The 27,990-nt window shown below is 38.5% G+C and overlaps 1 protein-coding gene across 2 annotated transcripts; it reads left to right on the top strand.

The window, feature by feature from the left end:
- Positions 1-10: 10 nt before the first annotated feature.
- Positions 11-27,789, top strand: il6st (interleukin 6 cytokine family signal transduce). Of its 2 annotated transcripts, XM_040157370.1 has the most exons (16): positions 11-287; positions 651-732; positions 2,246-2,548; positions 3,596-3,740; positions 7,198-7,352; positions 7,571-7,722; positions 10,570-10,732; positions 11,251-11,333; positions 13,909-14,173; positions 15,570-15,740; positions 16,759-16,860; positions 19,788-19,934; positions 20,069-20,209; positions 20,900-20,996; positions 21,376-21,457; positions 27,023-27,789. In XM_040157370.1, the coding sequence occupies exons 2-16, from the start codon at positions 663-665 to the stop codon at positions 27,647-27,649; spliced, it is 2,703 nt and encodes a 900-aa protein (XP_040013304.1). In that variant the 5' UTR covers positions 11-287; positions 651-662; the 3' UTR covers positions 27,650-27,789. The 2 variants fall into 2 exon arrangements, with proteins under 2 accessions (XP_040013304.1, XP_040013305.1); XM_040157371.1 differs by lacking the exon at positions 2,246-2,548.
- Positions 27,790-27,990: the final 201 nt, after the last annotated feature.

The following is a 27,990-nucleotide window of genomic DNA, read 5'->3' as shown; positions in this document are numbered from 1 at the left end:
GACCCTTAAACTACCAGCGTCAGGGCAAACACTCAACAGAAAGGACTTCGTTCCATCAGTATTGTGTAAGATCGTGTAATTGTTGCGCAGCGCCACGAAATGTTGCGACACAAGTTTTCTTTGACGGGAAGTGGATGGTCTTATTCAAGACATGGCAGGAACGTGCCACTAACGAGAGCCTAAATTAATCAAGTTGTTTCGACTATTGTAGGGTTTTGCAATTAAAAAAAACTGATGGTACTGATCTAGCAAAGAGTTTTAAAGGGACCGTAATTGACGCCAGTTAGGTAAGTAAAAACCTCTTGCTTTTGACTGCGGACACAATATGGCGCTGGCGTGGATGAAAATATAAGCACCCAGTGCTAAATATTTCATTTGCGACAATGTGACTACTTTGTACATCATTAGCCAAAAGCTAAATCAACTTTTCTGCTTTACTTTCTTAGAATTTATTTTAGCCGCTGTTAGTCGACACTGTAATTAATTCTTATCCAGCATTTAGTATCTTCGCCGAATTACTACTACGAAGCTAACGTCGCCGTTACGCCTTGATACCTTAATGAGACTAGTTACAAAGTTTGTAAGGATTGAATGGTTCAGACTGAACTTACCTTTTTCTCTCTAACATTGTTTTTTTTTTATGTTCCTAGCCAGTCATCATCATGGTGTCTGCGAGAGTGCTCCAGTTGCTGGTGTTAGCTTGCCTTGGCTCTGCTCTACTTGCTAGAGGTGGTCAGTACCATTTTTAAATTTTTAACCCCTGACAGTAATGGGGAGTATTGTCTTTCAGTGGGCATTTTAACACCAAACTTTATGTAATCTCAGAGGTCTCTATATCGTTGTCTGGATATTAAATGTCGAATGTGTTGCTGCCCTGGGGTGGACACAGTAACATTAACACTTGCTAATGTTGTGCAGTATATCTTTTTTACTGTAATTTGACGTGACAGCTTGAAAAGCCCAGGCTGGAGCTAATAACATTGATAATGACTGCAGTCCATTTAAATGCCTCAATCTAATGGCCTTGATATTGTATATGCCGGGTGTCTGACATGGCACACTGAGACACATTAATACTATTAGTTACACTTGTCTTTTCCTGCTATGACAAGCAAGTATGTTTACCTTGAAAAAGATATTTGCCCTGCTTGCTTCTTTAAGGTACCATGTGGAGTAAAGAAACAGTTGTTTACATTCAATTTTTCTCAACAAGATTCATTGTGTGGTATCCTTGAGGCCTAACAAATGTGTTGAATGCATTTCCTTCCTCATAAAACATTTGCAAAGCTGACTAATGTTTTAAAACCTGAATTGTTGACATCTGTTTTCTTGGTAGCTGTTTTTGTTTTCCTCATCTTTGCTGGCTTTCTTGGTGCGTTACTGCCAACAACTGTTTATAATTGGAATAACTTTTTGGAATAACCATTTGGCAGTATTTGTATTGGTAAAGGCTGACCAGAGGCACCTCTGTCACTTAAACTATAGGACAAATGGACCACTGCTGGCAGTTACATCAAAATAAAATCTACTATGGCCTAATACGATCCTTTCAGCTCATTTTTATACAGCTAATTTAGGCTCTTTATCTGTTGTGACTACAAGGTTAGAATAAGGTTGGAAAAATGGGTGTCTTTCTGTTATTCCCATTCTGCTAATGTTAAGGGAATGCAGTATAACAGTCAGAAAATGCACTGTGGTTTTGTAACAGTACCTGGTTGTTCCACAAGGTGGTCCCCCTGTCTGTTAAATGAGATTAGGTTACAGGTGTGTCCTGTCTTGCTCTGCTCACTGTAGCTGTCTCTAGAGCAAGCTTTGCTTTGCTTTTCTTTTTTTTTTTTTTGGGGGGGGTGGGGGTGTTTTTTGTATTTGCAGTGCACTTTCCTAACTGTGTATGTGTTGTCAAAGTGTTGGAGGTGTTTCCTCTGTTTGTTTGTGTTGTATCGACAGTAATGACCACTGCTTTTTGTGGGCTTATATCCTTTTATTGAACCTTGCTGAATATGTGCTCTGTGTCCATGTTACCATACAGTTTCGAGTTAAAAGTTGGATCAAAATGTGGAATACAGTCACATTTCATCAAACTAAACAGCAAATGTTAATATTGGTTTTGTGTTAATGGCTTGTGATGACTGTGAGAGGAATTGTGGCGTATTTGCTGGCTCAGCAGTCACACTACTCAGGAGTATTGCTTTGGCTTAGTTTGTTTCTGAATGTTGAGTCACAGTGTTGTTTTGCTTGTCTTCAGAAAATGACAACCATTTGGTGATAGCCCCGCAGTCTCCAGTGCTTGAGATTGGGACTACTTTCATGGCTACATGCATGGTCATCAACACAGCTGAAGTTACTGCAGATGACCTCTACTGGAATTTGTCTAAGACTACTGTACCCAAGGAACAGTACACCAAGATCAACAGATCAGCTCTTAATGTCACTCTTCATGTCACCAGTGAAAAAAGCTCATGGTTATTTTGTCTCTGCAAGAAGGTGTCAGCCTATGTTGTCCTGAACGAAGGCAAATTTATTCACGGAATCCTCCTCAAAAAAGGCTGTACGTTTGTTTGGGTTTATTTGATAATGGTAGTTGAGATATAGACATGAGGTTTAGTGTTGGGGGTGGGGAGCTAAAACCTGTAGCTGTTTTCTAACTACCTGTATTTAATGTTCTTAGGTTTGGCCATTACTTTTATTAGTTATGATCACCTTTTACTACTGACAGTTTATTAGAAGGGAAAGTAAGGGCAGATATTAAAGTTATTACACAATCTGTCTGCTGTAAACATCCATGAGAGATTGCAGACCTACATCCTGTTTTAAATTTGATGCACCGTAGTTGTGAGTGTGCACAGGCTTAAGTTTAAAGTGCTGTTTATGATTACAAAATGTTTCCAATGTGTTCACTTTTTGTATAACTTTCCGTGGGGCAAGAATAATGTAGGCTGCTTCTATGGACCCCCCCCTAAGGTCAGCTGAGAAAAGAAAGCCATGTGTAAATCTGTACTCTTGGTTTGCAAATACATGCTGTCAGATTCCTAATCCGTGCCCTCAGATTAGTATTATTTTTATTTGGTATTATTATTTGCAAACAACTTCTTTCTTCAGAGAACAATGGAGCATTTTTATGAAAACTGGATCTGCCAGGCAAGTCCAATTTATCTAGATTTAAGGGTAGATTTAATGCTATATTTTGTTTTGCGTTGGACTCTTCACAGCTTTCATCATGTAATGTTATATTTACCATTCCTTGTTGTCTGATTTTAATCAGGTGACGAGTCTGTTTGCTAACAAAGAGTACAGATTTATCTTTTTTTTTTTTTTTTTTTTTTTCCTCTTTCCCTTCCCCCTCTCCTCTCAGCTGACCAAAAGGGGGGCTCCGTATGAATCTGAACTTACAAACCCCTTGAGAAAATCAGTGAAAATACTGGAAACACATATTTGATTAAAACGGATTCTACCCTCACTGAAATGTCCTTTTTTTTTTTTTAAAAATATTTAAATAGCCATGTCTATGAAAATAAGGGACACACATAGTTCTGAAAAAAAAAAAAAGTTAAAAAAATAAAAAAAATAAAAGGATGTCTGTTTGACCCAATGTCAGATCGTCCGGGGAAGCCTGAGAATCTGTCCTGTATCGCACTTCAGCGCCAAACATTCATCTCTTCAAACATCAGCTGTTCTTGGGTACCAGTAGGACGTCAAACAACAGATGTCCCTACAACATACACGCTATTTTTAGTGTACACGTGAGTACACCTCTAGATGTTTTTGCATCATAGCCAATTTTGTTTGGAATTGGCATTATATGTAAATTATGGCAATATATCTGTTTTTGATTCACTAAGCGCGGTGGAAGCAAGTCAAGCTAGCTGTTAAAGTAGTTGGAAGAAGGTTCATTTAAAAAAAAAAAAAAAAAAAAGAGGGGGTTGAATGTAGGTCTAGACCTTTTCAGAAATGCTCTTCACTCAGTAAACAGCCTGTTAATTCTACATTTGTCATGTTGGAGCAAGCTCCCGAGGCACTTTTTTGTTCAAGTCACAACGACAATTTGACTCAATAACACACTGACATTTCCATCATACTTCCCTAAAGGATTAAAAGTTTACACACCGTATGTATCAGAGATATATAAGTATACAGTTAGGTCCATAACTCTCTTGGACACTGAAAAATGTTTTCGTAATTTTGCCTCTGTAAACCACCATGATGGATTTGAAACGAAGCCATCAAGATGTTTGAAGTACAGACTTTCAGCTTTAATTCAAGGGGGTTGAACAAAAATATCTAACTGTATAGGATTTACAGCCATTTCTATACATATTCCCTTATTTTCAGAGGATTAAAAGTAATTGGAAAGATCAACATTATTATAAATAAAAGGATTATAATTGATACTTGGATGAAAATTACTTACAGCCAATGACTGTCAGAAGTCTGGAACCCATGGACATTTTCTTCTCTTCAGATGCTTTGCCAAGTCTTTACCTCAGACGCCTTCACTTGTTTGTGGGTCTTTCTGCCTTCAGTTTTGTCTTCAGTAAATAATTTACTGAGGACAGTAGAGGTCATCTGCTGAAAAATGTTTATGCTCTTTGGTTGCTTTCGCAGTATGTTTTGGATCATTATCCAACTGTACTGTGAAGCGCTGTCCTATCAATTTTGTAGCATTTGGCTTAATCTGAGCACATAGCATAGCCCCGTACACTTGAGAATTCATCCTGCTGCTTCCAGCAGCAGTCACATCATCAATAAACACCAGTGACCCAGTTCCATTGGCAGCCATACATGCCCATGTCATAACACTGCCTCTACCTTGTTTGACAGATGATGTGGTATGCTTTGGCTCATGAGCTGTTCCTTTCCTTCTCCATACTTTTTTCGTGCCATTTTTCTGGTACAAGTTAATCTTAGTTTCATTTGTCCAAAGAATCTTGTCCCAGGCTTTTTTTAGATGTTTTAGGGAAAAGTCTAATTTTGTCTTTCTGTGCTTGAGTGTGACCAGTGGTTTGTACCTTGTGGTAAACCCTCTTTATTTACATTTATGGAGGCGTTTCTTGATTGTTGACTTTGACAATGATATGCGTACCTCCTCGAGAGTGTTGACCTGGCTAGATGTTGTGAAGAGAGAGAGAGAATTCTGCCATCATCCACTTTTATTTTCTTTTTTGGTCTTCGAGGTCTTTTGGTGTTGCCAGTTCACCAGTCTTTTAAAGAATACACGAGATTGTTGATTTGGCCACTCCTAAAGTTTCTGCCATCCGTCTGATAGGTTTGTTTTTGTTTTTTGTTTTTTCAGCCTAATGATGGCTTCCTTCACTTGCATTGACACCTCTTTGGACCGCATATTGAGAGTTCCCATGAAAAGCGTCCAAATGCAAATTCAACACTTAGAATCAACTCCAGACCGTTTTTATCTGCTTTATTTGTCATGAGATAACGAGGGAAAGGACCACAACTGGCTGATTGAAACTGATCAATTGTCGATTCTCCATTCTCCAGTTACTTCTGAACCTCTGAAAATGAGGGACTATGTATAAAAATGGCTGTAATTCCGAAATGGTTAATGCGATATTTTTGTTAAACCTTTGAAATAAAGCTGAAAGTGTACACTTCTGTGACATCTTGATAGCCTCATTTCAAATCCACTGTGGGGGTCTACAGAGGCAAAACGAAAATTGTGTCACTGTCGAAATACTTATGTACCTCACTTTATCTCTGACGTCATTTAGGTCAACATATATCGACCTATGATAATTGTGCGGATATCTTATGTGGATCATGACAAACACATTTTAATGCAGTAAAGGGCAAATGCAATCATGCATACCATTTGAATTGGCCACAGCACCACCTACCAGATGTGATGTTGGGGGTTAGATGTGCAATGGACTTGTGCCATTCAACTCATACAGGCCAGTGCAGATGGTTTTCCTCCTTCCAAACTCTAGTGTGGACTTGCTTGTTAATAAACAGGTGGCGATGGAATGTCCTTGTTAAAGTATGGTCACATTAAATTTCCTTTTGATGAAATGGCCCCAGAGTTGGCCCCGATAAATATTTATCAGTGATCTATATTAGCAAGACTTGAATTTGTCTGTTGTACGGGCCTCAATAGAGGTGAATGGGGAAACAGGCCAACATTTGTAGGACAGAAATGTAATGTGACCATACCTTAAGGCTGCTTTCACTGCAACCCAGCAGTTCCTATAGTTGCTTCAAATTAAACGGGCATAAGGATAGGGGGATAAATGTGCCCTTTGAGTAGCTGGAGGACTTTTAATGTAAAACGGGAGGGAAGAGAGAGATGGACAACATGCAGCCAGAGTCAAACCAGATTATAGTGGCTTCAGACCAAATGGACAAGTACTAACAGTTTGCTTTCCAGAATTATGTACGGCTCTTCATTCTGTGCTCTACCTTGTGCAGATAACTACAAAGCTATGGTCTGAATCGGAATGTAAGGAATCATATTATTACATTTCCAACCTGGGATCCCCGTCTTCTCCGATTTCCTGATGTGCTTGGGATTTTATCTCAAGTCCCAGGAATAAAGGACTGTTATTTTATGCTAAATCAACCTTTTGTTGTGTAAGCCCTGTCCTTTTGTTGTGCTAAGAAAAAGAAAAACCCAATAATCAATAGACCGTCTAAAAAAAAAAAGTAAACTTTCCTTCTTTCCAGTTGCTTATAGGATGACAAACATGCAAAAACACATGAAAACCTATAGGAATTAAGAAAGAAACATAACTTAATGTCTTGTCATGTTTAACAGTGCTTGGACACAAACTGTTGAACTATACTATGAATAGGCAACGGTATAGAACATGTCACACTAATATAAATGATAAAACTTTGACAATAATCGCCAATCAAGCCACAGTTAACCACACATACAGCTGCAATGTTAAGTTTTACATTCAGTCACTTTTGCAGCCTGTGAGAGAATGGACACCACTCCTCATTGGTCTTATTGAGAGACATCACTGTTACTCTTTATCAACAGACAGATAATGCCAGCAGTGTCACGGATTCCATATCTGAGATGGGCTCATATTTGTGTGTTTGTTAATGCATTACACCTAGGTCAAAGCATTTGATTGAACTGATTCAATATGAATATTAAAAGGGTTTCAAGTGTATCTATTGTTGTGTAGTCATTACTGTTGAGTTCATCTAAATGGTATTAAAATCTTTTGTCAACAGTGATGCCAGCTATAATGTGTCAACTCATGAAAACAGTGCCCAAATAAATACAAACGTTTTCCCCAATTTTATGGAACTGGAGATCTGGGTGGAGGCCCACAATAAACTCGGAGCAATAGAGTCTGAGCATCTGAAAAAAGATGCTGGCTATTTTGGTAAGTTGAATATTGTACTACACTAAAGTTTTTTCATATTACTGCCATCTTAATGTTTGCATGTTCTGATCTAGACTGGTCTACGACAAGTATTCACCGTAGTCACGATGATGATGATGATGATGATGATGATGATGATGATGATGATCGCCATCTCGCATGTTTTTGAGTGTTTTTTTTATTATTTTTTTTTTATGTTGTTGTCTTTTGTTGTGCAGTGAAAACAAACCCTCCAGCAGATGTCAAAGTCATTCCAGAGAATTTTCCCACCTCCCTTCTCATAAACTGGAATCGTCCTATTAGTAAACAAAATTTGGGATTAACGTATCAAATCAGATTCCGCCCAAATGGATCTCAGAGTTGGACATATGTAAGTATGTTTGTGTGTCCTTCTGCCACTTAAAGTAATTTATCAGTGCACAAATGTATGTGTGTGTGTGTGTGTGTGTGTGTGTGTGTGTGTGTGTGTGTGTGTGTGTGTGTGTGTGTGTGTGTGTGTGTGTGTGTGTGTGTGTGTGTGTGTGTACATATGTAAAAGTCTCAGTCATAACGACTTTGAAAAGTGATAATGTCAGCTGTCTGCTTTCTACTATCATTGATTGTTTTTATGAATTGATCCAATCAGATCAACAGAAGTTGAGTTTTTAATTGGCTGGAGGCAGCAATGCACTTCCTGTGTCTAGTCTGCCTGTAGGAGAAGAGGAATCAAAACAATACAGACTGAGTCTAATCTTTGGTATGTCCCAGGCAAACCAAATCACCAAAGATGTCTGACACACTTGTAATATATCTCTACAAAACAAAAGTCTGCATGATCAGTAATTAGTAATACCCCCTTTGGCAAGTATCACAGCTTGTAAAAGCTTTTTGAAGCAGCTAAGAGTCTTTCAAGTCTTGATTTCGCCCATTCTTCCTTGCAAAAGGTTTCTAGTTCTGTGAGATTCTTGGGCTGTCTTGTTTGCTCTTCTCCATTGAGGTCCATCCACAGATTTTCAATGATGTTTAGGTCGGGGGACTGTCAGGGCCATTGTAAAACCTTCAGCTTTAACCTCTTGAGGTAGTCCATTGTTGATTTTTGAGGTGTGTTAAGGATCATTGTCCTGTTGTAGAAGACATCCTCTTTTCATATTCAGCTTTTTCACAGAAAGTGTGATGTTTGTTCCCAGAATTTGCTGGTATTTAATTGAATTCATTCTTCTCTCTATCAGTGAAATGTTCCCTGTGCCACTGGCTGCAATACAAACCCAAAGCATGATTGATCCAACCCTGTGCTTAACAGTTGGAGAAGTGCTCTTTCCATGAAATTCTGCAGCCTTCTTTTCTCCCAACTAACCTTTGCTCGTTGCAGGCAAAAAGTTCTATTGTAACTTCATCAGGCCACAGCAATTTCTAAAATGTTTCCAAAATGCATTAGGCTTGTCTAGATGTAGCTTTGCAAACTTCTGATGACTCTTCCATGAAGGTCATATTTGTGCAGGTGTCGCTGCACACTAGAACACTGCACTACCACTCGAGTCTGCTAAATATTCCTGAAGGTCTTTTGCAGTCAAACAGGGGTTTTGATTTGCCTTTCTAGCAATCCTAGAAGCAATTCTCTCAAGGTTTTCTTGGTCTTCCAAACCTCAACTTTACCTCCACCATTTCCTGTTAACTGCCATTTCTTAATTACATTACGAATTGAGAAAACGGCTAATTTTCGTAGTGCTATGCAGCTGCTTAAAGGAGCACATGCCTTTTGTTGGACTTCTGGAGATCAGATCATCTTTATTCATTTAGTTATTTACAGAAACAGAAATTTTTACCAGGGATCCCCAAATTTTTTCACGTCACTGAGTATTTAACATGACTAAATAATAATTTAATAAAACATTCCATAAAAATTCTAAAATTTAAAATAAATCTTCGTTTGTTCATTGTCCACACTAAATTTGCCATTCGCCATAAGTAAACAGAAGCACATGGCTTATTATCTGAGATTATGCCATCTAACTTTCATGGAATACTTTCATGAGTTCGTTATAATGTGTCAGATGTCATTGAAAAAATGGCTTTTTGGGGCTTTTTTCACCACCTTTTTTATTGAAAAAGTTTACAATATATACAGGAAACGAGGAGAGAGTGAGGGTTATGACATACAGAGCAAATGTCCCTTGCTGGAATCAAACAAGGGACGATGTGTGTGTATATATGGTTTACATCTGAACCACTAGGCCATCAGGATGCCCCAGTCAAATCACTGTGAACCTCTTTGCTTCAGTCTTTTTTTCAGCCATGCTAGTGGAAAAGCTCAGGGGTAGTGATGGTCTGTTGGTCTGATGGTTAGTTGGTCCACCAATTTGGTCCAGACTGAAATTACGGGACCAACTGAGATTAAATTTTGCAGACATTCATGGTCCCAACAGGATGAATCTGAATGACTGATTATCCCCTGACTTTTCCTCTTGTGCCACCAGCAGATAGAAATTTATGGCTTTTATTAAGATAGCTCAACAACTATCCATGGATTGCCATTAAACTTGGTGCTGATATCCGTGGTGTCCAGAGGATGAACCCTGCTGACTTTTGGGATGACCTGACATTTCCTCTAGCGCCACCATGAGGTTGACATTTGTGGTTTTAAGTGACATGTCTCATCAACTATTGGATGGATTGCCATGAAGTTTGGTTCAGACATTCATGTTCCCATCAGGCTGAATTGTAATAACCTTGTTGATCCTCTTACTTTTCATTTAGTGAAATCATCAGGTCAAAATGTTAATTTGCCCAGTACTTTGGTTTGTGACCAAATACCTGCAAAACTAATATCAGTCCTATCAGCCTCAACTGTGGCTTGTGTTTAGTGTTAATTAAAAGATATTAGGATGCTACCATTACTAAGATGCTTTGAGCATTTAGCTCAAATCAATGCTGTGCCTAAGTACAGCCTCACAGAGCTGCTAGCATCGCTGTCAACTCTGTCAACAGAAACAGCAGTTCTTCTTCCTGTGCTTAATTTATAACAGAGTAGCTGCTCAAGGTGCGTTTGCAGCCTCAAGTGGTTAACACGTGTCAATGTAAGGGTTTGCCTTTGTGTGTCTCTTCTCCTTTTTAGTCAGGGGAATATTGTTTGTTTGTGTTGTCTTATGTGTGGATGTCTGGTAAACTGACAAGTCTGCTGTTTGTCTTTTGTAATTATTAATTTACAAAATTGTTAAGAGATGTTTTTAATGTCCTTTAGGTACCTCTTGTGGACACTGCTAGGGACATACTGTCTTTCAGACTCCAGAACCTCAAACCACACACAGTTTATGTCACTCAAGTACGCTGCAAAAATGCGAAAGAGGGTTACGGTCAGTGGAGCGAATGGAGTACCAGCGCTACCAACAGAACACCAGAAAAACGTGGGTATTATGGTTGCCATTCAGACTAATTTCACTACGTTAAAATATTTCACCAGCAAATACAATTTGGTCTTCAAAGATAATTGAGGGTCTTCATATCAATATATCGTGTACTTATTAATTTGTTAAACCTGATGGATTCAATACGAGTCCTGATTCCTTGAGACCATTCTTGCACTGACATCAAATTAAGATGACAGAATCTACAGAAAATGTGTCCTATTCCCCATTCAAAGGAAGTAACATATTTGACTTGACTGCCACAGTATGTGCAGGTAGGCAAACACAATTTGGGCAAATTTTCATGCAGCGTCATTGATCACTCCCCAATGCATTGACAGAAATATCAAAAATGCAGATTTACACCGGTGAACAAAACTTGCTGAATCTTTGAATCTGCTCACTTTGCCCACTTTAATGTTGAGTTGTATATTCGGAAGATATTTGTGATGATTTTCCTTTTATGTTCATATGGTAGACTAAAACATCTATTTACGTTTTCTTTTTCTTTGGCCTAGGACCAACAAGTAAACCGGATTTATGGAAAATCGTTGCTGAGGGTGACAGCATTAATGAACGACGAGTGCGGTTTATGTGCAAGGTAAATTCCCACGACATTCAATTTTAACACTAAAACTATTACACCTACTAAAAATAATATTACTGTGCATTTTAAAAAACATCAAAAACAATTAAATGTGAAAAAACAAAGTATTATTCTTGTAAAAAAAGATTTGCCCCCACTTTCAGGAAAAGTTATTCACATACTATGAATTTACTACAAGTAACAGAGTATTATATACATATACTAACAGTATTTCACAAATTTGGAAAAACTTAACATGCTCTCAACTCTTAAAATGCTATTTTCCTAATATTAACCTCAAATTTCATATTTGTGACTCAAATTAGGGGATCAGATCAATTCCGTCTTTTGGCATTCAGTACAGAGACCCAGTAGATAGGGTTCGTACGCTCACAATCTTCAAAAAGTTCATTTTGACTTTCACGGTTTTTGAAAATTCATGGCAAATATTTTCATAGATATTTTAACACTTAACACAAACGATCACTGAGTTATGTTCCCAGCTTCAGTAAGCCACAGTAGTACATTGTGTTGTCTTGGATGTAATCCACTCTACGGTGCAGGCGACGCGTAGATGATACATATTGTTACATCACTTTGAAAAGACCATTCAAAATGTGGATTGTGTGGAGCAATATTCAGCATTTAGAACATGGGAAAGGCAGTGCTGAGAGAATTCACCTTGGATTTATCATGTTTACACCTCGGGTCTCATGTCCTTCAACTGACCTGTACTTCACCAGACAGATAACCGACTATTTTATTCATTACTTCTTGGGTTTGACAGATCAGACACCTTTTTGGAGTTGTGGGAATGTGTATTTTCTCATGATGAAGCAATGCTTAGGAGTCTCCCACCTACTTCAAACTCTGTATTGTTGAGACAGAAATTATACTGAAAATGATTTCCTCAGCTGACTCAGAGTAAGACAACAAACAAAACTGTTACCAAAAACAGGATTCTGCTGTTATTTTATCTTATCAAACAGTTTTCCAAAGGTGCATATAAACAGAGTCAAAATCACAAAAGCACACCCAAATCAATTGGATATTTCCTATTATTTAGTTTAAATTGTTAAATATGAGCTATTAAAAACGCATGCATTGCATTTGATGACATATTCCGTCAGTGTGATTGACAAAGATGAGTGTAGTTTGTTTTTGCTTCATAAACTAGCAGAGCAATGTAAACACAGAAACTGTTGCCTGAGCATGACTCGGCCCCACCATAGAGCTACTGTCAGGAATGAAAAATTTAGTTGCAGAGTTGTTTTTAGCATATACTCCACTCACTGTGTTGATTAAATGTGTTATTAACCTGGAGGACAATGGAGTTCTGTGTAACAAAGTAATCAACAATTTCAGATTGTGGTTAAGGCCACCCTGATCCTTTTTAAAGTAGCTTTTTTTTTTAAATTAGTTTTTACATAACAGAAAAATGACAATGATGGCATAACATTGAAATCAATTTTAAAAGATAAATTATTACACCATAAAAAGAAAAGAGAAAAAAATGAAAATGGTTATAAATTAGCCTTACAAATCTAACAAAACGGATGCAGACAAATTATAGTTAAAGTTGCTGGCAATGTGACACTTGTAGTAGCAAGGGCTTAAGACTAACTGGTGACAATTCTCAGTAGAAAAGGCAGTTTACAGAGCAGCAGGCAGTAGGACTTTCTCTTCAATGTGAACCAGGAAAGGATTCCATTGTTTGCAGAATTTTTTATGGAACCCCTTAAAAATAAAATTTTATTTTAATTTTTATTTTTTTTATTGAATATTAAGTCATGAACCCATGGTATAAAGTTGGGTAAAAACGTCGCTTTCCATTTTAATAGGATGTCACGCAAGAAGCATGGAAAAGGCACTACAATCTCCCTTTCCTTTTGAGAGGGAAAGTGTAGGAGACTTAACTACAAAAATGACTAGCAGGGGCATCGATGAAGTGATTTGCCAGGACAGGTCAAAATTAATGAAAATATTTTAAGTCGGGATTCTTTTATTTTACTACTTTACCAGAATTTATAGACATGAGTGGCTGGGGTTGATTTGCACCAATTGCATGCACGACTAACCTCGGGAAACAGTTTTGACAGTTTTAGATTTGTCCAGTAACTATGATGAAGTATTCCACATTTTCATAAAACAATGTCGGTGCGGATAGAAGAAGTGTGGACTCTTTTTTTTCTGAAATGGAATGCCAAAGACTACCTGAAAAACTAGTACTTAACTGTTTCACAATTTAAAGGCATAAGACTGAGACTTTGTCTGACAGGACGAAAGCTGGGAGTCCACAAGACGATGACAAGTTACTGGTGAAGTGCTCACCGAGGCCCTGGACTTGTTAAAAGTTTACATTTCCTCTAAAGTAGCTTTTATCATCATTAAAAGAGTTGGATACAGAGTGCACAACGGCAATGTTAAAATGTACCTAAATGGTTTCTTTGAGATAATGGCGTTCCCACTCTCTTTAGGAAAAATGTTTCTGCAGTCTAGTCAGTTGTTTTTCTGTAAAACACCTGGTAATGTTACACTTCCTTACTTTATGCTGAAAGGTAACGTACAGTGTGTGACTTTGTCCTGCCAGGATCCTGTGTCTGCCAACGGGAGGATAATAAGATTTGACATAAAGATTCAAAACCAAAAGGATAAAGTCAAGAATGGAAGTTTGGACTGGGAGAGAATTCCAGTCAATAGGTCAGAGGCAGACAGCAGCTCTAACCAGAGGGAGATCACTTTCCTTAAAGAGATTCATCTGGCTGACAAGAAATTCGTCAAAGTGTACGTCACCGCCAGCAATTCTATGGGGAAATCTGCTCCAGCATTTTTAGCCATCCCTGAAAAAACACATGGTAGGTATCCACGGTAACTGAGCTACAGGCCGCACTCTTAAAGGAATACCTGCAATGTATAATCTAATCCGCTGCAAGTATTATTTTCAGTAAACTCTCTCGCCAGCAGGGCGTATTTGCCGCAACACTATATACCAATGTCATGTCATATATAATTCTTCTGGTGACAGCACTTATTTTTCTGTGGAGTTGTCAGTGGAAGAGCAGAATGTTGCAATGAGATGTAGCAATATCTGGACCTCAGGAAGCCACAGCCTAGTAGTATAAAGATGAGGTAAACATATCTTGATGAGGAAGAGCCATCCAGTAGTGTAGCAAGAGCAATTGGCGTTTCAGGTGGGAATCGCATTACCAAATGAGACGAACTCCTGAATCCAGTTCAGTACTTCAAATTTATTTATCCTTCAGACTGGGCAACATAGTCCAATTTTTATTTTTTTTTAAGGATTTTAAGGGTATTTTGCCTTTATTTTCAAGTGGACAGCAGAGTGACAGGAAATGAGAGACAGACATTGGGAAGGACATGCAACAAAGGTTGCCAACTGGACTTGAACCGAGTGAATTTGCAGTTCATTGTTGCTGCCTTAACCCCTAGGCCATCAGGGTGGCCCCAAATATGTAGTTCGATTGACATGGACATCCATGTGTCATGCATAACATATGTGCCATGCTGCATCACATGGCTATTGTGTCTCACCCTTAATGAGCTGATTCACAAAGCCTCCCACAAAATACCATCAGTCCAGAGCAGAGACTCAAGCTTTGTTTATCTAACTGCAGCCGAGCTTTCAACAGCAGGCTGGACTGTACGCTGCTGCTGCATCTTGTCTGATGACGTGCAGATAGTGCTGTTGCACCACACAGCTAATAATCCTATATGCTCACTTCCCTTTGCACTGTAGTCCTTGTCACTGCTAACTCCACAGATTAACTTGGGGAGGACTTTAAACAGATGTACAGACAATATTTTGTGGAAATTGTTCCTATCTCCAAAAATGCTATTAAATTGAGATTATTTGGTCACACAACAGGTGACAAAGTTTCTTTAAAGCGTAATTACAAGAGTCCAGCTGAGCTGCTGATGTGAGTGAGACACCTGTTGTTTAAGCTGCAAACAGAGTGTACCGCATCCTGTTGTTGTGAGGAGTTTGGACTCAATTTGCCAAGTTTGAAACCGAAAGGGCACAAGGTAGCTGGTGTACATGACAGGTCTAATAAGTTTTAACCCATCACAGTTACATTATGCATGACATCGTCAGTAAATCAACTCTGGTCTAAATCAAGGCTAGATAGGTGAAAAATTACTTAAAGAAAAAGAAACAAACTATGAGAAGACTTTTTATCAATAATGTGATATCAAGTGTATTTTCATGCACGTGTGTGTTTTGTATTACAGAGCTTGCCCCAGTGGAAGAGCTGAGGGTTTTTCCTGAACGTGGCCAGCTGTTGTTAGAATGGAAACCCCCCAACAATACATCTGTGTCAGAGTATGTAGTGGAGTGGGTCACTGGTGACAAGATAGATTGGAAGAGGGAAAACAGAAGCACCAGTCGCACTGCAATTAGAGGTAATCTTTCTTCTGAATAATAACAAAACCAAAGTATCTGAGTGAAGTTTGTGATATGAATTCAAAATACCATTAAATTGATATTTCACCCAAAATCTGACCTTATTGAAAATTAACTACTGTAGAAGTTATGGAATTTGATCCATCAGAGCAGACTGTTGTCAGCTTGAATGTATATAGTGACAATAGATTCCAAAACCAATATTAATTTGTTATGGATTTCAGTCTGAACAGTCATAGAAACTTGTCATACAATTCGTTGAGCATGATTCCTCTGTGCTTGTAGTATGTTACACTCACCAAATGGAGCAGTAGTTAAGATACATTTCAGATTTCTAAAACAGCAGCATGGTATGCTAAATGGTTAGTTGTGATGTAAAGTATTCATAATTTGTAATTAAAGTCCAACCCCCATCCCAACCAGCACAACCCGTCACAGGTTAAGCAATAAATAAAGGATGGATGGATGATGCCATTTCTCATCCCAAGCATTAAAAAAAACTTAGTCAAACCATATAAATCCAGTCATTGGCACTTTCTCTCGCTGATTTTGATTTTGCAAAACAATGATATTTTTTTGATTATATAATGATGAATTGATTTGTGATCATAAGAGGTTATTCTTTAAAAAGTAGTAATGACATATTTATGACATGAAAAAAATCTTGACGGAAATGAAAGGATCTTGTTACGATTTAGAAAAGTTTCTCGTTACAAAATGAAACCCTTTTTTTGGCCATGGTGTGAGCAATATGCTACTGTAGGGCGCAGTTCCTATTATTACTATGAAAACTTGTAAATCCAAGCTGACTGCAGCTGTTCTCCACAAAAGAGGAAACCACCAACTTACTGCAACAACCTTTCTAGCTTACAGTGTGTGTCGTACTCAAAAGCTAGATTTGGGTGGAGTACTACTTCACTGATACTTCATTCTACTCTAAATAATTTTTTTTTTTTTTGAGTGTATAGATTTTACTCTAACGTTTAATTTAACTTTTGATCTCCATGCCAAATCTAGGTAACCTTGAGAAGTTTGTTTGCTACACTATATCAGTGTATCCAATATACTCTGGATGGACTGGGAAGCCAGCAAGTGTTGAAGCCTTTCTGGAGCAAGGGGGTAAGATAACATACTCATTGTAAGCAGTAACCCGTTGCATTTTGAATTGTAAATATTCAAAGCAGATCAGGCCAGGTGATGCAAATTTCAAAGCTTTATAAATACTCTTGAGTCCTAAAACCTTGTCCCAGCAATCAACAGCCATGGGCTCCTTTAAACAGCTGCATAGCACTATGAAAATTACAATAATTGATGCCCACAAAGCAGGAGAAGGCTATGAGTAGATAGCAAAGCCTTTTCAGGCAGCCGTTTTCTCAATTCGTAATGTAATTAAGAAATGGCAGTTAACAGGAAATGGTGGAGGTCAAGTTGAGGTCTGGAAGACCAAGAAAAAACCTTAAGAGAGAATTGCTTGTAGGATTGCTAGAAAGGCAAATCAAAACCTCTGTTTGACTGCAGAAGACCTTCAGCAATATTTAGCAGACTCTTGAGTGGTAGTGCACTGTTCTACTGTGCAGCGAAACCTGCACAAATATGAATAGCTGCTATGAAAAGCGTTCACAGGCTGTACTTGCCAAAGGGAGTGTTTAAAAAGTACTGACCATGCAGGGTGCCCAAACTTTTGTTTCTGACACTTTTTTCCTATTTGTTATTTTGAAACTGTAAAAGATGGAAATTAAAAAGTAATCTCTCTATAATTCCATTAGAAATGTGCCATTTTTAACTTTATGCCTTTTGGAAATCAGGTCATCTTTTAATTCCACCGTTATTACTCACTTAACCCCTCACAGTAACAGAAATAGCTTCATGCCACTGTAATTTAATGACTGTTCCAAAATTCAAAAATCATGACGCATCCCTATATACTGCCTGATTAAATCTGAGTTTTCCATTGGTTAATTATAATCGATTAAATGTTAATTATTGTTTTTAGTTCAGTTACTGTATTGTCTGGTCGAATATTTTGAAAAATTATTTTCTAAATTATGACACATCGCCAGTATGCATCACTAAAAAGTAAAGGAGGCCCTCCCCACTGAGCAGTCACATGGCTCCAATTGACCAACCATCATGTTCAGTACTGTACGGAAGGTCCTTTCTTGTCCGTTAAATTTAAAGGGGGCTATTCACTGCCTTCTTTAGGCTTAGCCCTCTTATATGCAGTTCAGTTATCAGGGAAAAAACTAATCTACCAACAAAACTCCTACAGCCAGCCTCCACTGGATGGACCTTAGGTTTCCTACCACGCTCCTTTACCACTGCTGCCAACTCTGTCTCACCTTTCTACTTCCATAGCCTATTTGTCCTGTGTCCTCCCATGGTACTATCAGCTCCACAAAATATACAGCAAGCTGGGCCACATGTATAAATGATGCGCACAGAAACCATGCATTCGCCATTTTCCACACACAAACTGCTATTTATAAAGAAGCTGCGGTGAGAATGTGTCACCTCACACACAAATCAGTCCAAGTGTACATACAGTTTTGTATAGCCACAGGTGGAGTGATAAGGAGGTTATTAAATATACAATGAGAATCAGTCTCAAAGTAAAACAGTGTGCGTTTAGGTGTTTTCCTAATTTCAGTCATCGTGTTATTGTTTTTAAAATCTATACAGTAATCTGTCATTTTGATCAAAGGCTCATTTATAAGCTGTTTATGAGAAATGAAATCCATCATTATTTTTATTTGCCTTTGAGCTATTATTACCCCATCAGTGATCTTTTAATTTCATCCTTAACTGTGAAGTAATCTACTTTGTAAAGTCTGTTTCTGTATGAGCTCTAGAAATAAATCATTGACCATCTTTCTAACATTTAATAATGACGATTGAGATATTGAGAGCTTCAGCACATTTAATCTGAAATAATCAACGAATACTACTTTAAAGTGCCAAGTCTCAGCTTTAATTTGAGTGACTTAACATCAATATAGAAAGAACGGTGTGGGAGATACAGCCTTTCTAACACATTGTGACCAAAGTTTAGGGGTTCAAAAGTAATTACACACTTGGCTACTAAACACTTTCAGTGTTAGTTTATCCACAGAAAAAGCGTACGTGGCTCAGAGTTGACTAAGAGTAGAGAGTTGCCATTTAGATTGAGGTGGAGTTTTCTGTGAATATGAGGAGTGAGGCTCAGAGCCTGAAGAACAAAAAATGTGTAACTGTCCACATACTTTCAGTCTTGACTATACACACACCTGATGATGGTTTACAGATATGTGTGAGAAGTTAGTAGTGCGGGCACTATAAATATCCATAGCCGTGCATACAGTCATATTTAATGACAGCTGCTCTGGTGCTGGAGAACCTCACTAATGCGACACAATTGGTAAAAATGAACTTCTTCTTTGCTGTTCTTCTCAGTGACAGTTCTAATGAGTGGTGGAGCGTGGGCATGTACTGATATTCAGACGGATGCTTAAAGGCGTTTCTACATCTATTTGTTTTTTTATTTTTTTTTTTAAACTGCGGGAGTGTAAATGGGGCTTGTGCGAATGTGACTAGTTCCACAATGATTGGAATTTATAAAACAGAAATGGGCATATGTGCAGCTTTATACATTTGACAGATAGAATGCGTCTGCTTTGTACATACATACAGTTTTAATTGAGAATCTAAACAGCGTTTTATCTGGCCCTGGTTTTAGAATTTTGGGTTTCCTAATTCTCCCCTCATTTGCCAGTTCCTCCCTTCCTTTAGCTGACCTGTCACATGCCTGTTCAAAATACTTGCTTCTTTACTTGTTCAACCTCACGAACAGACAAAATCCCATCTTGTTTCCTTTTTACATCCAGTGAGTTCACTTCAAAGCGCTTAGTCTGAATGGCTGCTGCTAGATTTGAATTTTCATGTTGTTAATTTCAACCAGTTCCACCACAGATTTTACCACAATTCATCAGTATAAAGACAGTGTATGTTTAAACTCAGGAAAAGCACAGTTGTATGATTAGCATGCATGATTTTGCTTTTCTTGGTTGCAGCTCCGCTGGAAGGCCCCATTGTTAGACTGAAGGGTAAACCAGGACGTAACGAGGCTGAGCTAGTGTGGACAGAGATTCCCCAGCAAAGACGGCGAGGCTTCATCACACACTACACATTATTTTATACAAGTGGGACTGAAGTACATGGTATGTTCCTGTCAAATGGTTTTATGAATAGGCTTGAAACCTTGTTTATGTAGTATTAGATTGCAAGAATGGTTTTACTGACATTATCCTAACTTCTAGTCTTACTTGCTGATATCTGTTTTGCTCATTTGCAGCTGTAAGAGTGCCAGCTAACACCACCTCATACACTCTGAAGTCATTGTCAGGCAACACCAAATATGACACTTGGATCAACGCTTCAACCATCCAAGGCTCAAAATCTGGCTTTAATCACTCATTTACCACTCTGAAATATGGTGAGTGTAACCTTTCCTACTGGAAAGGACTGACATCTAGCGTACTGATACTGCAGAGGATCTGGTGGAGCTTATATGTAATACTCCATCTCTACCACCTATGGTGTTTAGTTCAGCAACAAAGAAAACTGATCTGTTCCTTTCCAGACTGACAAAAAAACCTGTCTTTAAAAATACACCATTAGATCTTATTTGGCTGCACATGATCTGTGACTGGGCTCAGGTAAATTTGTAGTCTTTGTAAATACCCCACTAAATAGAAAAACTGTGGTGAGACAAAACTTTGAATGCCTGATCTTTTGTCTCAAGCTCAGTAAATTTCCTCCTGTATGTTTGCTTAAACCATCAATTTAAGGTTGTGTTTTTGCTATTCCTCAAAAACACAATCAAGTTTTGATTTTTTTTTTTTTTTTTTTTTTTTCAGATAAGCATCTTAAGCATCTCATATATCTCATATATTATATACATACAGAAACTATGTACCAAAGGAAAAGAAGATTTTGACCCAGGAGATAAGTAAAGTGATGAGGGTTGCAAGCAGTGCCGGTGAAATCTGTTCACACACATGTTGATTGGCCTTATATAGTTACATGCATTATGGCAACTAAACAGCAGCTGAGCTGCTCTGATTGAAGGTTGTATTTTCAATCAGATGTTGTCCTCTCTAAATATCCTCTGTTTCTGCCTCAGCACCAGGAGAGATTGAGTTCATCGTGGTAGGAGTGAGCCTTGGCTTTCTGTTTGTTGTTGTCATGACCATGCTGCTCTGTCTCTACAAAAAAGATGTGTAAGTTACTTAAACACCTGAACATGTTGTTGTCTCTCAGAGCAGGGTTTGAAGCTCACAAAGAATGTCTTCGAGGAGAGTCTGAAAGTATGCAGCATAGGGTTCCCATTTGTGCTATTTAATGTGTCTCATCCCTCGAGTTTAGTTTTAGTATTTTTAACCCTTAGATGTGGTCATATAAAGTAGTTTATTTTAAGCATATCCACATAACAGTGCACAGTTTAACTTTTCACCTGTCTGCAATGAGAACCTGTAAAACTCACTGCTCATACACATTCAGAATGAAAGCATTTTAAATGATTATATTAGTGGTATTTTTAGCTTTCAATCCATTGTTCCTAAAATGATATCTAACCCCTCAGTTTTTCCTCTCATATAGGCTCAAAAGGAACTTCTGGCCTCAGATTCCAAACCCTGGAGAGAGCACCATTGGAAACTGGTCTCCTGATTATCCTTTGAAAGTAAGGACTTCATTTGCACTGACACACAAGGGTGACAGCGTGTACAGTTTTTAATATACTTTATATCTACATACTATAAAAGTGTAATCTGTAGAAGGTTTACTTGGATAAAACACATATTTCAAACTCCATGGTGTTTTCCAGCTCCAGCCTACTTTGACCTAGTCACACTGGGACTGACCACTGCAACCGCACTAGCAAACATTCAGTAGATCAGCTGCAGCAGTTAAAAGACCTCAGAGTGTTTAATTGATATCTTTGTCCACGCAGGTCCTTATTCTGTTTTACAAGCCTGCTGTTAATCTATTTTTAGGCTGAACACTACCAAACAGAGTTTAAACTTTTAGCACAGAGAAAATAAATTTGTAATTTATCATATGATGATCCGTTTAAAGCTTTGGCAAAAAAAAAATCTAAACCATTGGTATGTACTGATACCTACTGGTCAATTTTTAGAATCAGAATAAGAAAAACTTGTGGTCCCTGCAGGGAAATTGCTTTGTTACAATTGCTCAATATGCAGTTAGCAAAGAGGAAGTAAAAAGTATAAAAGTAAAACAACTATAAAATTGTAATAATAATAAATACACAGTAAGTGAATAGAAAACCTACATGAAAATGTACAAATGCAAATGTGCCAAAATTAGTTTTTCCATTGTCATGTGATTGAAGTCCCCGGAAATCATGTAGAAGCACTGGGATGCAGAGTCAGGTATCTCGTGGGAATAGAGTGGATGACGTCACACGCAGTTGCTTGGTTAGCACGGAGGGGGGGTGTAAACAACAAACAAGATGGCGAGTGAGAACTACCTGAGAATGTAGTATGGACTTAACCCAATGGCTAACAGTTCAATGTACGGCCTGCAGAAAAGTTCCTTTACAGTAATGTGACCAAGGTGTCGCCATCTGTTGTTAACAAAACGCGATAAGCCTGCCACTCTTTTCTTTCCGCTCTCGGATTTATTCCTGTCTACCCGAACTGCCTGAAAGTCATCGATGGTAGCGATGGGATCCGGAGTACCTTCCTATAGCCATTTCTCTGTGAAACGCAAAACACTACATTCAAAGAAGTCCCTCCAATTTCTCACAAGGGCTGGTAGCTTGTCCATCTTATTAGTCATCTCACTTAGCCCACGATGACAGAGGGGAGAGACGCTCCTCTCCATCAATCTGATGTCTGGACCCAGCTCCCTTCCCTCGTCTCTTCGTTCCTCCTCTGCATCCTTTGTGTGACCTCTAAACTGACGTCATCCTTTCTGCAGGGATATCCGTTGTTCTGGTCGCCATGCTGTCCAGTTGCAGCGCGATCAAGATGGTCCCTGTTGTACACAATGTGACCATAGAGTTTACACGCAACGGTAGCGTAGCTGAATGTAAACACGTAAGACTACACTCACTACAAACTAATTCCGCGATGGAAAAAAACAGACTACAACTCTCCCTACTAGCATGTGTAGAGATGGCATAGCTTTAATAAGTTGCTAGTAAACATTTAAACAAGTCTGACAAAAAGTTAGAAAAGTTGGAAAAACAAGGAAATAAACAGGAGCAGCTGCAACCGGCTGCTCCTTCTTTTCTGAAAATGTAAACGTCCCATAAAACACTTTGGCCTCTAGTTTCCCGATGTTAAACTGACAGTCAGTAATGCTGTGGCTGTGTGTGTTTGATGGATGTTTGATCCTGATGTGGGTGTGTTATGAATCTGCCTACACTGTTCATATTTAGTGCATCACAACAAGGACAGACAACTGGCAGACAAATCTGGAGAGCCTATAGATAGGACTGATAGATAAACTGATAATATCCTTCTCGTCTCACTCACACACACACACAACTACCTTATTAGGACTTTATTACTTTAAAAAAAATAAATAACTTAATACTACTTGCACTTTACTGTCTTTGTACTTGTCTTTTTTTTTTCTTTTTTATTAATTTATTTACAATTTATTATTTTTATGTATACCACAGCAGTGAAGGAATGCAACAGCCAAAACAGATGCAGTCTACTCCAAATTTTATTTTGGAGTCTGTAGTTTGTGGTGCTGTTAAATTGTACTTTATCCTTTAGAGGTGTATTTTTCTATTTACATTTTAGTTTTATTTTTATTTTTCCTTTTTTATATTATACAGTGGCATGAAAGGGTTTCTCTTCTGGTTCACAATCATCGCTGGGAAAGGCCAACTGATGCATATTTCAAAGCTGTATAAATACTTTGACTCCTCAAGCCTAGTCCCAACAATCAGCAGCCATGGGCTCCTCCTAAGCAGCTGCCTAGTTCTCTGAAAATTCAAATAATTGATGCCCATAAAGCAGGAGAAGGCTGTAAGAAAATGGCAAATCATTTTCAGGTAGCAGTTTCCTCAAAATAAGGCCAAAATAAATGTATTAATGTAATTAAGAAATGGCAGTTAATGGTAGAGGTCAAGTCGAGGTCTGGAAGCCCAAGAAAACTTTCACGAAGGAACATCTAAATAAGCCTGAGGCATTTAAAACCAATTCCTGTGGTTTAAGATAAATATTATAAAAGGGTAATTAAAAACAGAATAAGAAGACAAAATAAATTACAAACTCTGTCCCCTTTCGTTTTCAGCTGAGTCTCTGGAACATATAGCACTCTGCCTGAGGATCTCAAACTACACACTGGCTCATATGCTAATAAAAGGTCATAAACCTAACTGGGTGAAAGGTTGTGAAGATGCCTTAATAAAATGTTAAAATTAAATATGAAACAGAGAGCCAGTGTAAAGAAGCTAGATCAGGAGTGATGTGGTCATGCCTCTTGGTTCTATTTAGAAGCCTGGCAGCTGAATTCTATGCAGTTTGGATTCAGTGAATAGATTTTTGACTTAGATAAGTAAAAAAGCTGTTGCAATAATCAAGGCATGAAGGCATAAAAGCATATAAAATGGTCTCTGTGTCTTTAAGAGTAAGGAAAGATCGTATTTTTAAAATATTTCTAAGATGATGAAAACATGATTGGACCAGCTTTTTGGTGGGCTCCTCAAAATTTAAATTACTATCAAATAAAACACTAAGATTTTTTTGCAACAGGTTTGACACGTACCAGCAGAGAACCAGTAGATGGCAGAATTTGTCTACTAATGTGCTGAGAGCCAATAACAGGATCTGTTTTACTGGAGTTAAGCTGGAGAAACTTTTCCACTTTTATTTTCCTTTTTTATATTATACAGTGGCATGAAAGGGTTTCTCTTCTGGTTCACAATCATCGCTGGGAAAGGCCAACTGATGCATATTTCAAAGCTGTATAAATACTTTGACTCCTCAAGCCTAGTCCCAACAATCAGCAGCCATGGGCTCCTCCTAAGCAGCTGCCTAGTTCTCTGAAAATTCAAATAATTGATGCCCATAAAGCAGGAGAAGGCTGTAAGAAAATGGCAAATCATTTTCAGGTAGCAGTTTCCTCAAAATAAGGCCAAAATAAATGTATTAATGTAATTAAGAAATGGCAGTTAATGGTAGAGGTCAAGTCGAGGTCTGGAAGCCCAAGAAAACTTTCACGAAGGAACATCTAAATAAGCCTGAGGCATTTAAAACCAATTCCTGTGGTTTAAGATAAATATTATAAAAGGGTAATTAAAAACAGAATAAGAAGACAAAATAAATTACAAACTCTGTCCCCTTTCGTTTTCAGCTGAGTCTCTGGAACATATAGCACTCTGCCTGAGGATCTCAAACTACACACTGGCTCATATGCTAATAAAAGGTCATAAACCTAACTGGGTGAAAGGTTGTGAAGATGCCTTAATAAAATGTTAAAATTAAATATGAAACAGAGAGCCAGTGTAAAGAAGCTAGAACAGGAGTGATGTGGTCATGCCTCTTGGTTCTATTTAGAAGCCTGGCAGCTGAATTCTATGCAGTTTGGATTCAGTGAATAGATTTTTGACTTAGATAAGTAAAAAAGCTGTTGCAATAATCAAGGCATGAAGGCATAAAAGCATATAAAATGGTCTCTGTGTCTTTAAGAGTAAGGAAAGATCGTATTTTTAAAATATTTCTAAGATGATGAAAACATGATTGGACCAGCTTTTTGGTGGGCTCCTCAAAATTTAAATTACTATCAAATAAAACACTAAGATTTTTTTGCAACAGGTTTGACACGTACCAGCAGAGAACCAGTAGATGGCAGAATTTGTCTACTAATGTGCTGAGAGCCAATAACAGGATCTGTTTTACTGGAGTTAAGCTGGAGAAACTTTTCCACTTTTATTTTCCTTTTTATAAGCAGTCCTGCAGGGAACTCAGCATGCCATGGGCAGTGGGCCTGACAGGGAGCTACATCTGAGTATCATCAGCCTAACATTGTAAAGAAATACCATATCTATGAATGATTTGTGCCGGTGGTAGCATGTATAGGGAAAATAAAATTAGTCCCAGAATTGATCCCTGAGGCACACCATACTTAATGTGCGGGATTGAAGAGACAGTTGTTGATAAACGCACAGCACACCTCGTTTGAAGTGGACACCCACAAAACACCTCAGTCTGTCCAAACACTAGTGCTGATGTTTGTTTCAGGACTTTTCCTCTTTCGCTTACATGTTTCATGTAGTCCTGCTTAATTACATCTCCCGTTGCCTTCATGAAATATGTAAGGGATAATCAAAAAAAAGTTCAAGTTTACGGTTATTTTTATTCACACTGATACTAATGTTTCCATATTCTCGAATAATAGAGCGAGAGTGTCCCTAGATTTGTCAGCAGTTAGTAGGTATTAGTTGATAAACAGATAAAAGCTCTTATACAGGGATGAGGTTCATGATATCAGTGGCTGATATGGCCAATAGAGGGACAACCTGAAGAGATCATTAAACTCCACCTTTTCAGTGTTGCTGCCGCCATCTTTTTCCACTCTATCGCTGTTATTTCTGCCAGCACGTACAGTACCACTGTAAAATGAGGTCTTAAATCTGATCTGCCTTCCCTAAAAGTGACACAAAAAAAGGGCATTTCTTACAAAATATAGCATGCTGAACATTTTTGAAACACATGAAGACATGAGATATGTGTAGATACAGCTCAAGGGTTCATCCAGGGGGCTGAGTGCTGCAGAAGAGAGCGGACAGAGCAGTTAGGCAGTCTTTGAGGCTTCAGTGGGGGAGATTTGTAACCACCTGACCCACACTTTCCCTGTTTGCACCCTTCACAGAGCTGCTGGGAAATTCCTGGAGAATTTAGGGCCTATTTGAAAGCATCCTTGGTATTCCCAGAGAAATGTGACTGCTGACAAGACTCAAATCCATTATTGTCATATACAGTTACTTACAGAGGTCCTGTTTGTGCTTTTAAGCATTATGCACTCAATGCATTATTTATCTTGGGCAATATTACCAAAGTTTCTTGTAGTTGGATTGAAATTGATATGGCACTATCCAAAAGATAGTGTCAGATAGTGGAATTTTGACATTAAAACGAACTAATGTGGACACTGACTTTCACATATGTCTGTGGATAATAAAACACCATCAGTTTCAAGTATTGTTTGTTTTTAGACTGATTTTGTAATTCAACTTTTCTCTTCAACTTGTGCTCCTCTACAGTCAGAGACACCAAAGGAGAACTGTCTGTCTGGCATCAGTGTCCTTAATGTGTGTGATGGAAAGTCTGTGTTTGAGGAGGATAAGACCAGTCTTCCTCTGAAGAAAGACAAGTATCTGTCTGAAGAGCACAGCAGCGGCATCGGTGGCTCCTCCTGCATGTCCTCACCTCGCCAGAGTGTGTCTGACAGCGATGAGGGCGGCGACATGGCTGACACCACAGCGAGCACCGTCCAGTACTCCTCAGTGGTGGCCTCCAATGGTTACAAGGGTCAGACCCCGAGCTCTCAACCACAACAGGCCATTTTTTCAAGGTCTGAGTCCACACAGCCCCTTCTGGACTCTGAGGAGAACCCAGACATGTTGGTGCAAGAGGGCAGCAAACAGTCCCATCGTTTCCCCCAACAGCCCTGCTTTACACACACTGTAGGGAATGAAGACGGCTCTAATCCTGCTGACTTCAATCAGCTGGAGATGGAGCGACACGAGGTGCTGGAGCCTATGCACTTTTGTCCCCTGGAAGAGGACTCTGAGCAGACAACACCTACAGATGACCAGTCAGCTGACTGGCTTCCAGCAGCACAAGTCTCCAGCTACATGCCTCAGCTGGGTGGCTACAGGCCACAGTAAGAACACAGACAGACCTGAGTCATGTGTAATCTGTCTGAATGCTTCTGTGCCTTTTTGTTCATGTTAAATGTGCATTTCAAGTCTTTGAAGCAGTGAAGAAGACTACCAGTATGTCTTTTGTACATAAAGTATAAATAGTCCAGGGTGCTTCTGGAGAGTACTCTGTAAATCACCGTGTGAAGGGCTTGTAGCGGTAGCTTGCTAGCGTTGCATTCACATGGAAAAATTACAGACCATATCTTTATAGTAACTGAATGGCCAAACATACTCGACACATGTATGTGGACTTTTTGAGCTACACAGTAAATGTCTCGTTACATTTCAAAATGTCTTCTACACAT

The sequence above is a fragment of the Xiphias gladius genome, chromosome 20 (genome assembly GCF_016859285.1).
Source record: "Xiphias gladius isolate SHS-SW01 ecotype Sanya breed wild chromosome 20, ASM1685928v1, whole genome shotgun sequence".
Lineage (NCBI taxonomy): Eukaryota > Metazoa > Chordata > Actinopteri > Istiophoriformes > Xiphiidae > Xiphias > Xiphias gladius.
Note: the sequence above shows the minus strand (reverse complement) of the source record. Positions and strands in the feature narration are given on the sequence as shown.